The sequence below is a fragment of the Perognathus longimembris genome, chromosome 15 (genome assembly GCF_023159225.1).
Source record: "Perognathus longimembris pacificus isolate PPM17 chromosome 15, ASM2315922v1, whole genome shotgun sequence".
Taxonomy (NCBI): domain Eukaryota; kingdom Metazoa; phylum Chordata; class Mammalia; order Rodentia; family Heteromyidae; genus Perognathus; species Perognathus longimembris.
Genome location: NC_063175.1, coordinates 39243552 through 39256002, shown reverse-complemented (window position 1 = coordinate 39256002; position 12451 = coordinate 39243552). Strand labels below are relative to the sequence as shown.

Below are 12451 nucleotides of genomic sequence, written 5' to 3'. Positions count from 1 at the left end.
ATTAGATTAAGGATCTACCTTTAAGAACTAATTTAAGCAGGCCAATGGTGGCTCATGCCTGTACTTTTAGCTACTCAGGAAGCTAACATCTGAGGATCCCGGGTTTGAAGCCAGCCCAGGCAGGCAAGTCTGTGAGATTCTTATCTCTAATAAACTACTCAGAAAAGACCAGAAGTGCTGCTGTGGCTCAAGTAGTAGCATGCAGTCCCTGAATTCAAGCCCCAGGACCCTCCCTCCCCCCAAAACAAAACAAAACCTCATTTAACCTTAATTGCTTCTTGAAAGGTCTAGTTTCCAAATACTGTCAAGGAGAATGTGTGATAACAACTCAAAGACAGAGTGTTCATGTGTTTATATGACTTCAAAATGAGGCATATTTCAATAAAGTGAATATTATTACTAGATAAGAGCAAAACCTTGAACAGTTCATGGCAAATTGAGCTGTATGGTCACCTTGACCAAAAATTAGTAGAAATTTGAGAACAATTAAGAGAAGTGCTGTTAGCTTTGATAGTTTTGAAAATAGAACTAATTATGACACATTTGGAAAGAATGAATAAATGAAAAAATGTAAAAGGAAAGGAATTTATATCATGTACTTTTCAAATAAAAAATATAGTCATCTTTAAATTCAAGGCCCAGGGGCTGTCCCTGAGGGTTCTTTTTCCCCCCTCTTCCTCAAGGCTAGTACTCTACCACTTGATCCAGGGCTCTACTTCTGCCTTTCTGGTGGTTAACTGGAGATGGGAGTCTCACAGACTTTCTTGCTTTGAACAGCAATCCTCAGATCTCAGCTTCTTGGATAGCTATGTATTTATAGGCACAAGTCACTAGCACTTGGCTAATATCTTGTTTATATGACTCTCTGATGTTGCCTTCTTACAAGATGCAGCATAAGCAAATTGAAAAGTAATTTTTCTGAGACTATAGAGTTGAGTAGAGTGGCACTATTTTAGAATCCTTTTTTTGAGATGTTAGAAAGTTCTTTATAAATAACGGTGTTATAGTTTAAGAAACTTGAGTAATTGCTTGTTGAATGTAATTCTATGAGTTGTTTACAGTCAGAATTTTCAGTCTTTAGTCTCTTGTTAAGTGTGTATTATCAGTCTCCCAAGTTAATGGGTCTGGATTTATGGGCCATGCAATTCTTGAACACCTGTTACCTTAAAAGTGTGTTGTTTTCTGGAAGACTCTGGGACTTTTCACAGAGTCATAAGATTTGTTAAGGTTGTAAACCTCACCAAAACCCTCAAGATTTTAAAAGTTTGAGCTTTGAAAAGCTGGGTAGATTGACTTGTAATAATTTTGAGGATACTCATAAACCAACTGACCAGTGAATTAGAAAAACTTTAAAAATATTTTATTTAAAAATATTATTTGTTCTTAAATTTGTTATCACATGATGAAATGCGGCTTGAGATCAGTGCTAACTCAGTATTTAGTAAGTACAAGGCACTTTCTACAAGGTGCTTTTTAGTCCTGTAACTGAACCAATTTATTTACTGATATTGCAGGGTGTTACAGGAAAAGAGCCAATTCAGTAATAACTGATGATGTTAACCTTGGTAGTTTGGGAAAACTTCTGGGATATCCTGTGCACTTTTGAGGGGAAGAGATTGGAATAAGTACATGTAAAGATACATTTTTTTAAGTTGACAGAATGGGAACAAATTGTGAATAGTTTACTACTTAATAGTTGCCTTGAAAAACATGTGTGAGGTATGATCTGGTGGCTCATGTTTGTAATTTGTAATCCTAGCTCTTTAGGAAACAGAGAATGAGAGGATTGCGATTTGAATGAAGTCAGTACAGTCCAAAAGTACCAAGAGCTGGCATTGTGATGTGTGTCTATCATCTTAAGCCTTGTGGGGAGCTGAGATTGAGAGAATTAGGATTCCTGGCCAACCTGAGTAGAAGTCTGAGACTATATGTCAGCCAAAGAAGCTAGATGTGGCCTTGCGTGGCTGTCATTCTAGCTACAATTGGAAGCCTAAAATAAATGTATTGTAGTCCAAATGCATGCCTAGGCTGAAAGTGAGATGGCTCTCAAAAATAGCCCAGGCAATGAAAAAGGTAGTAGCATACCTGCTTAGAAAACATGAGGCTCTGGTATGAAACCTAATACTGCCAAAAGAAGCATGTGTTTATATATGTATGCACACACAATTTGATTATATGCATAAATATGTAAATATGAATACATGTTAAATGTAAAGATGAGCTGCTTCTCAACTGAGTATATAGGTGACTGAGAATTGACTCAGATTGTTGAGTGTACATGCTTTTTGTATTTGTGGTTTAGGCTACAAATGAATTAAGTAGTTAAGTAATAACTACATTTTAATTATTTTAAAATAAAAAAGTCATGTTCTGCTGATAAATGGTAACGATGATTGCACAGTATGAATGTACTGAATGTTAGACCATTAACTAATTGTAATGATGAATTTACTTTTCATATATTTAACTCAAATTTGTAGTTCTCTTTCCAAAAGAAAAAGACTACACAAATGCATATGTACATTACAAACCCCAGCCCTTTTCACAATCTTTAATCAAATGATTAAACAAAAAGTCTATGTGCACTTCTTCCCCCAGCCCGGGTCATTGGACTTGAACTCGGGGTTTGGGTGCTGTGTCTCTGATCACTTTTGCTCGAGGCTACCGTTCTACAACTTTGTTGAGCCACAGCTCCATTTCCCAATTTCTGGTGGTTAATTGGAGATGAGTCTCATGGCCTTTCCTGCCCTGGGCTGTCTTTGAATCATGATTCTGAGATCTCAGACTCCTAAGAAGCTAGGATTACAGGCGTGAGCTACCCCTTGTTTTGAGCCACTGGCTTATTTTTCAATTAAGTGGAAGTAAAGTTTTGGTATCCATTACCTAGTTGCAGTAATCAATTATAACACATAAAAGAAATAGAAGAAAGAAATAATCCATTTGACTGTAGCATGTTATACATTCTGCATTTGAGTCATTGCTTCTGTGTCATTTCAGTGTGCCTGTTTTGATGGTTCTTAGACTTGGTTGCCTATTGGAATTAACTCAGAAGCTTTTAAAAATCCAATTCAAGGGGCTGGGAATGTGGCTTAGTGGTTCTTGCCTAGCATGCGTGAAGCCCTGGGTTTGATTGCTCAGTACCACATAAACAGAAAACGATTGCTCAGTACCACATAAACAGAAAGTGCTGGAAGTGGCACTGTGGCTCAAGTGGTAGAGTGCTAGTCTTGACCAAAAGAAGCTCAGGGACAGTGCCCAGGCCCCAAGTTTAAGCCCCAGGACTCCCCCACCCCCCCAAAAAAATATAATTCAGATGCTCAGGTTTTATTTCATTTGAAGAAAATTAAAATCTGTGAGGATCAAACCCTCAAATCACTGGGTTTTAAGGCTTCTTGGGTATTTGCAGTGTGCAGCAAATTTAGGAACTGTTATCTTTAATCTCTTCCCTTCCTGAAACAATAGTGAGATCTAGAGTAGAGCCTTGAATACATTCAGATTTGGAGGTGGGAGAATGTATCTTGTGAAGATTAATCAGTGGGGTTAGCTGTTTTTGGCTTTAGCACTAGTTCCTTTTGGTACTATTACACTACTAATCTTTGTAGCTCCCTCCCATTGATTACACATTCCCAGAAATCAGTCTATGATTCTCTTCCTTTGATTCTCTACTTGCTACTCTTTGACAGTAACATCAATATGCTTTATTATTTTAGTGTTGGAGGCAGAAAAATCACCAACACCTCCTTCTGCAGACTATTATCATTGACTCTACTTTGGTAATACACAGTACATCAAACATAACACAGGCTGGTCACTGGTGGCTTACACTTGTAGGTATTGAGAAAGCTGAGACCTGAAGGATTTTAATTTGAATCCAGCTTGCACAGAAAAGTATACAAATGGCATAATGCCATTCTAGGGTCATGGCTCAAGTAGTAGACTACATGCCAGCTGTGAGTAAGAACACCAAGTTAGAGCTTAAGGGCCCAAGTTCAAGCCATATACTGCCACAAAACAATAACAACAAAAATAAACAGCAGCACAGCACATCTAAAGTTAAATTTGCTTGTTTCTCAAACCTGCTTGTTTTTGTGTATGTGTGTTTTTTCACTTGTTCATTCCTTTAGCACATGTGTTGTGGTCTAGACAATATTCTATACATCAAAAATTCTCCTTTAGGAGATTTTTGCTTGGCATATATCCTCCCATAGTCCCCATTATATTGCATTGGGATCTACCTGGGCAGAGGCCCCTTTAGCAATATCTTATATCGCGTATTACCTTTTGTTGATTTTTTTCCCCTCCCTCCCTCTATCCCTCCCTCCCTCCCTCCCACCTTCCTTCCCTCCCTCCCTCCCTCTTTCCCTCCCATCTTTTGCCAGTCTTGGGGCTTGAACTTAGGGCCTAGGCATGCCCTTGATCATCCTTTGATCAAGGCTACCATTCTACCACTTGAGCCACAGTACCACTTCCCGCTTTTTCTGTTTATGTGGTGCTGAGCAATTGAACCCATGCCTTCATGCATACTGGGCAAGTACTCTACCATGAAGCCACATTCCCATCCCTGATTTTTCTTTTCTCATTTTGAAGATTCAAAGCGTGACCATGCAGCTCTTGACCGTGCATGATCTTTAGAGCGATACAAATGGGAAAATGAGGTTTTACTGTACCACAAGGTCTGTATGCCACTGGGAAAGTGACTGAATCACTTACTTATCCAGTAGGTAAGATGGAATAAGAAGTTATTACCTCCGGCTCTGAACTGGAAGCATAGAGAGGTAGTAGAGAGCCAACCTTAAGCAAAAGAGCCAAGCAAGAGTACAGGCCCTGAGTTAGCGCTCCAGTACTGACTCCTCCCACCCCCAAAAGAAGCTCTTGGCCAAACTATCAGAGTATTTCAGGTATCTCAAATGTGAAATATAATTCTGCTTGTCCTACAAAGTATGAAATGGTAGAGTTTGGCAACATAAAGCTCAAGTTGGTAACTCCTGTGCTGCCCAAGGAACTTAGAGATTAGTGATTAGAATTCATAGCCAAGATGAGAAACCACTAAAAATATAGGTTAATTTATCAGACTTCTTCAGAATCTAGGATGTTCCTTTTCATGTTAACCAGATTTGTTGCCTGTTGAAGTAAGTATTGTATCATCAAAGTTCGTATGTATTGAATACCTTTGACATTGCCCTGAAGCATCATTGAAAGTTAAATAAATGGAGTTTTTTGATTAAGGCTTATGTTGTTGATAGGCTAATGTTTATCTTTTAAGGATAAGACTATATGGGATATGTGTGTACCTGCACATGCCTGTGTGTGATTATGCGTATATTCTCCCTTGCATGAGTACAGTACTCCTGTGAAATCTGATGGTGTTTTTTGAGTCTTGCTTTCTTTCTCATTGTCATAGGGATTTTTTGCCAGGTGGCAGAAGAGATTATACAGTCCAAGTTCAGCTGAGGTAAGTTTGATATCTTATCCTTGTTAACTGTCTATATGTCCCTGAATTTGAAAACACAGAAGTATGTTTGGGTACACTAAGAAAATTTTTCAATTTCTTTAAATACAGACTTTGCCTGGCTGAGACAAGTTGCCCTCAAGAAGATAACTATCCAAATAGTCTGTGTATAAAAGTAAATGGAAAGCTGTTTCCTTTGCCTGTAAGTTGCTTTTTATTCATCACATGCTTATGTCAGCTTAGAATAAACACTGACCAAGTCTAGAAACAGTGACAACTCAGTACCAGTGAATAGTTCTAACACCCCAATTAAATACAGTTTTCCCCAGGAATAATCTCTGGCTAATTTCAACTCTAAAGAAGATGAGCTTTGAAAACCTTGCTTTAGAATTAAGAGATGCTATAAAAGACTCATGGGATCACATCAGACTAGTGAATATAGCTCTTCAACATACAGGACAGCATGTTGTGCTGGATGTCTGGGTTGGCTAAGCCTGGAGCATAAATGACATTGTGCTAAGAATGATTAGCCACAGAATTCTAAATTCCAGGTTTGTTCCTTGATGATTTCAGTTAGGAGGATGCAATGATATTTTGATGGGCAATCTATTACTCAACAAGGAAGCAATATATGAGGTACAATACCTGAGATACATATAGGTGAGTGTTTAACAGCCTTTTTCTCACCTAATATTTGAGTGTCAAATCATTTAGTCTTTTAAATAGTACTTAAATTATTGAATTTCTGTGTGTCAGTTTCACTGAAGCTTGTAATGTGTTACTAAGTTGGTTATATAGAAGCCTAATAACAAAGGCATAATAATAATAAAATACACATAGTCAGGCACATTTGTTAAGTACTACAAGGTGTAGGTATATTTGTTGTAACTGAAGTTCTCTAAGAACAAAAACCCTACTGGTATATATTATGTGCTGTTTCAGCAAAATGCACCATTGCAGCTGTTGCAATTATGGGAAAGCTATTTAGCATATTCACTGAGCATGAATCTTGGCTCTGGAAAGAGTGTATGAATAATTCCTATTAGCAGCTGATCAAGTCAGACAGCACAGTCTAGGACTTTGGTGTATCTCAGAGCCTAATACTTATAACTGAGTTGGATCTTACTTTTCTTACTTGTTAAAAAGTCTTGTTTCAGATCTTATGGTCTTGGAAACCTGAGATATGGTTGTCCCATAAATTTTAAATATGAATGTCACATATTTTTCAGAGCTTGAATACCACCACATCAGTGATGGGCTTTTCTTGTAAATGCTCTGGAGACTAAAATCAATTTAGCCAGTCCTCTGTAGGACAAAGGGGGAAATTATATACAGACTGAGTAGATATTTTTAGGGAGGGTTGCTTACTATGTGGTCCTGTTCCTGTTCAAAAGTCAGGTGGGAATTTTGCCTTTTATTTTACAAATCCTAGCTTCCAGCAATGAGATTACTAAAAGCTCTATTTCATCTAGATGGATTGAACAAAGAAATCCTACAGAGTTAAAGGATAACCAGTGGCTGGCTAGATGTATGAGGAAGGAAGCCTGGCAGAATTATAGATTATAAAGTGATTCTGCGTCTGCTTTCTTTTTTTTTTTTTCCATTTCATTTCATTTCATTCTATTTATTTATTTATTTATTTATGCATGCCAATCCTGGGCCTTGGACTCAGGGCCTGAGCACTGTCCTTGGCTTCTTTTTGCTCAAGGCTAGCACTCTGCCACTTGAGCCACAGCGCCACTTTGGGCCATTTTCTATATATGTGGTGTTGGGGAATCGAACCCAGGGCTTCATGTATATGAGGCAAGCACTCTTGCCACTAGGCCATATTCCCAGCCCCTGTGTGTCTGCTTTCTAATACCTTTTTGTATTCATTTTTCTTTTCCTTTAACCTTTGCCTCTCATATCTTTTCTCACTGTCCTTGAAGAAAGGTCTGTGGAGCTTTGTTGGAATCTACTTATTTACCCTTAAAGACCAACCCAGTCTCATTATGTGCCTGTGCCAGTAATGGACTGTCTGGAATGTGTGAAGTTCTGCCTAACACTTTGCCATTTTTACGGAAAATGCAGTGGATGCACATGAGTATGTTTACACTCACAAGATGCATCAAACATCCAAATGGACAACTCAGTGGCTTCATTGCTGAAGTCTGTAGCTCCACTGTGGTAGCTCTAAATTTGTCACTCTTCTAGTCCTTTTTAGAAAAAGAATATTAGGCAGTTTGCCAGCTCCTCTGTGACATTGTTAAGCCAGTAATAACTGCTGGTTCCTGCCCCAAAGCACCAAGTAACCCTTGAGTACATCATTAGGCTATTTGGGACCATACCAAGACATAAAGCATCCTTTGTCTGATGAGTCTGTCACTCCTCCTTCAGGCCAGGGGCAGTTGTAAAGGAGAAGAAATAGAGCATTGGGAGAAGGGCAAAGACATATTTCAAAAAAAGAAGGCAATGGGGTGAACTTGCCTGACCCATATACAGCCATTCCAGAGAATATCAAATACTAGCCTTCAGGAAATCTTATGGAACAGCTGATGTAAATTTACTTGAAACTGATGAAAAACTTGTTAAATCACTTGTAGAACCATAGTTACTATGTAGGATATGAACTATAGAGTTCTGATTTTGAGGATTGTTAAGTATGCTGCAGCTGCAGAGGAAGAAAGCTTTCTTGAGTCTTCAGGAGGTACATTGAATCCTAGAGCCTCAGGGACCTTGTTCTAATTCTCAGCAGTACTAACAGGCCCCAAAAAGGAAGAAGGGGGGGAGCGGGGAGAGAGAGAGAATGAGAATTTTTGACCTGGATTAAGTTCTTCCTTGTGTATGTAACTGTATAAAATATCTAGTCATTGTGAATCCATTGCAGTTGACCATTATATTGCATGTACAGAATAAATAGAATGGGATATTGTCTTATGTCTTGACCATAGTTATGTCCCTAGACTTTTAAGGATCAAGTAATAGTGAAAGCAGCTTATTTGCTGCTCTACCCAATTTGAGATGGTAAGTTCTGTAAAACACTTAGGTTCTCTTAATGCAGGGAAGACAGTAAGTATCTCATGGAAGAGGTTGCAGGGTGATGGACAGACACGCAGTCCTCAGACATTCCTGCATCTTTAACTCTTAATTAATTAGATTGCCCATGTATGGACTGAAAGCCATAAGAAAAATGTCATGTTTTTAGGAAGAAAGGAAAAAAGCTTTTTTACTTAGCTGAGTAGTTGGATTAACTTTATTTTTTAACGATCAGAAATTTCTGTAAAATCTTTGGAGTTGTAAGGTTGGATGGGGAACAAAAATATGAGCCAGGCACTTGGTGGCTCATGCCTGTTATCCTAGCTCCTCAAGAGGCTGAGATCTGAAGATTAGGGCTTGAAGCCAGGCCAGGCAGGAAAGTTCATGAGACTGATATTCAGAAAACCACTCAGAAAAGTTGCAAATGGCAATGACTGTGGGTCAAGTGGTAGAGTGCTAGTCTTGAGCCAAAGAAGCTCAGAGACAGTGCCCAGGCCCAGATACGGTTCGACCCCAGGACTGGGGGAAAAAAAAAGTATTATGGTTGCTTTTTAGCATGTAGATGTTACCAAACTGAGAAATCTTAAATTTTCTAAAATACTATTTTGAGTTGAAAACTAGTCTGAAAAGCTTTGTGGCAGTTCTTGAGAATTGATTATACTGTGACTAAAAAATAGGTATGTTTTCTCTTTAAAACAAAATCAGACTAACAACTTTTGTTCATTAACTAAACTCACAAGATTTTAATCATCACTTTGAAATTCACTTAGGCACTCCTTTTGTTTTCAAATTTCCTAAGTTTTTTCCTTCCCACTCTTGTTATGATTTTGAGCAGGGCCTTCTCAGATGAGTCATTTCACAGAGATGCCACTTGATTGGGAAAGCTTAGTTACCTATTTATTAAAAGGAGGAAGATTCACAGGCAATATGGCAGGATGTCAGAATCTTTATAATGGTGGAATGTTGATTTGTGTTGGTGGTGGTTGTAGGGCTTGAACCCAGGGCTTTGGTGCTGTCCCTGAGTTTTTATGCTCAAGGCTAGTGTTCTACTCCCAGTTTTCTACTTTCCAGTTTCCAGTGGTTAATTGGAGATGAGTCTCTTAGACTTTCCTATTTGAGCTTAGCTTTGAGCCGAGCCATCATTCTCAGATCTCAGTCTCCTGAGTTGCTAGGATTACGGGCATGAGCCACCAGTGCTCAGCCAGAATGTGGGATTGTATTTTTTTTTTTATTAGACTGGTTTTCAGGATAAAATAAAAATGACTTAGTGGCCAGGCACTAGTGGTTCATGCCTGTAATCCTAGCTACTCAGGAGACTGAGATCTCAGGATTGTGGTTTGAAGTCAGTCCTGGCAGGAAAGCTGTTATCTCTAACCACCAGAAAACCAGAAGTGGAGTTGTGGCTCAAAGTGGTAGAGTACTAGTCTTGAGCTGAAAAAGCTCAGGGACCACATCCTGGCCCTGAGTTCTAGCCTTATGACCACCACCACCACCACCAACAACAACAACAGATAACCTAGTATAACCAAACTTAGACTGTATTTTAGAGAAAATATCTAATCGCTCATAATTTTTTTAACCCTTATAGGGCTATGCACCCCCACCTAAAAATGGGATTGAACAGAAGCGCCCTGGACGCCCTTTGAATATTACATCTTTAGTTAGATTGTCTTCAGCTGTGCCAAATCAGATTTCTATTTCTTGGGCATCTGAAATTGGAAAGGTAAGACCTCTCCCCTAGGTAGTACAAAAGTGACTCTGCTTAGGATGCTAGCTACACCTCTTTCATTTTTCTGGTCATAATTTCTGAAAAGCAGTAGTTTTCAATTGAGGGGTGGTGTTTGGAAATTCTTAAGGAAGATTGTGGTCTGACATCAGCTCAAACAAATAGCTATCCAAAACCTAACTAAAAAGCAGGAAAGAACTGGGGGGAGTAAAGTGGGGGTTGTGATTTAAATAAAAAAGATTAAAAGTTCTAACTCAGGTTTAATATTGTCTCTGCATTTTGCCTGAAAGCAAATGGAAATGTGTAGTATGTATACTTTTTCTTAAGGTAATGATTTAATCATAGTTGTATATGTACATAGTGTAGTAATAAACTGAAAGCTTTGAGTAAATATGAAGAGGAATGAAGAACTAAATTTTCATGTCTTTGTATGGGACATTGTTAAGTGAACTCATATTGTGAGTAGAAATAATTTCTTCCCAGCTTGGAATCAACAGCTAATAGTTCAGGTAACACACAGGCATTTCATGAAAAATAATCACATTGAACCAGACATGGTGTCACTTGGCCATAATCCTAGCTTTTCAAGAGGCAAAGAAAGGAAGATTGAGACTTTAAGTAAGCCAGCCCGCCCTCTCAAAATTAGCAGGAGACCTTACTTGGAAAGGAAACTAAAATCAGAAGGACTGGAGGCATCGTTTAAGTGGGTTTGCCTCACAAGTACAAGACCCTGAGTTCAATACCAATATGGGGGGTGGGGCGGTGCTTTTTCTAAAGAATTGCTTTTTATAGGCCTTTAGACTGATGAATGTAGCTTTCTGTCTTTTTATGTATGGTACAATTGGTTAAATAATGCATCTGTCATCCTAGCCACTCAAGAAGTATGGTTTAGGCTGGCCTAGCTAAAATGTAAGAGACTGTTAAAAATAACAAAATCCCCAAGTCTGAGAGGGTAGCTCAAGTGGTAGAAGGTCTGCCTAGCAATTGCAAGGCCCTGAATTCAAACCTTTGACCAAGGAGGCAAAAAGAAAAACTTACTATTTTATGGTTGGAGAAATAGACGCCTATTTATAGAATTTTTGTTTTGCCTATTAAGATAATTACAGAGTTGGAAGCAACTTACAGATTTGTGTGTGTATGTGTATGTGGTATTGGAGTTTGAACTCGGGGCTGCACATTTGGTAGGCATGCATTCTACCACTTGAGTGTATATACACCTCCAGCACTGATTTGTGTTGGTTATTTTCAAGATAGGGTCTCATTTTATGGCTAGCTTGGACTGTAGTCTTTTTACTAGTACTTCTTGTATTGTTGGAAATAATAGACATGTGCCATTCCACCCAGTCATTGGGTGAGATGGAGTGTCTCAAACTTCTGTTGCCTAAGCTGGCTTTAAGCATCAGTCACTCCATCTCTACCTCCCAAGTAACTAGGATTACAGGCTTGAGCTACTATACCCATCTTAATTTACAGATTTTTGAATAAATTATTATGCATATTGAAGACGGACCCATTGTGTCACATGTTTACTCTTTATTCTTTTTCTTAAAGCAAATAATGAACCTAAAATTTGTGCAGTGTATTCAGTTATTTCAAACAACATTTAAAAGTCAAATATTTGGTTTGACAGCTATTAAAAGTATATGCTTATTGTGAATCTTTTGAATAAATAGATGAATAAAATCTGTTGAAGGAAAAATATAGTAAAATGGGAAAATAGGGTATTTTAGCGTAAATTACATTTCATCTCATAACAGCTTCCTTTGTATCTTATCTATAAGGCATGGAACTGGATGCTATTATTTTTGGCCTTCCAGGTTTTATTTCTCCATGTATATTACATACTATAATAGTTGCCCTTTTCTGGTAAAATGCCCACTTAGGAAGTAGAATTAATTTGTCAAAGCTTTCCTCAGAAGAAAGCGATACTGTCTTTATCTGAGTGATGGCTATATGCCATGTAATGTGTGGTCTCCTCTTCAAGAATTAGAACTTTGGAACTCTGGACTTGGAGCATTTAGTCAGAGTACTGGCACTTTAGCTTTGTTTCTACAGTGAAACATTCTTGTAAATGAAAGTATGAGAGCCTTGTTACATAAGTAGATGAAAGCAGGATTCTGATTAGAAGTGGATATGGGAGAGTACTATTCTGATGGTGGCTCCTGTTATTCAGCGTAGTTTAAAAAAAAATCACCAATGGATGCTACTTACCAATCTAATAGGTACTGTAAAGTGATTGAGAAAGTTCTTTATTACTACAC

The 12451-nt window shown here is 38.3% G+C and overlaps 1 protein-coding gene across 9 annotated transcripts in view; it reads left to right on the top strand.

Moving 5' to 3' along the window:
- Nucleotides 1-12451, top strand: part of Pias2 (protein inhibitor of activated STAT 2) — a 78632-nt gene that overhangs the window by 31630 nt on the left and 34551 nt on the right. For all 9 annotated transcript variants that reach the window (XR_007213448.1, XM_048363690.1, XM_048363686.1 and 6 more), the window contains 3 exons: nucleotides 5402-5452; nucleotides 5561-5651; nucleotides 10053-10187. Coding sequence is in view for 8 of the 9 variants with exons in the window: in XM_048363690.1 (XP_048219647.1) it covers nucleotides 5402-5452; nucleotides 5561-5651; nucleotides 10053-10187 (277 nt within the window). In the remaining variant the exon portion in view is untranslated. The remainder of the gene's footprint in view (nucleotides 1-5401; nucleotides 5453-5560; nucleotides 5652-10052; nucleotides 10188-12451) is intronic.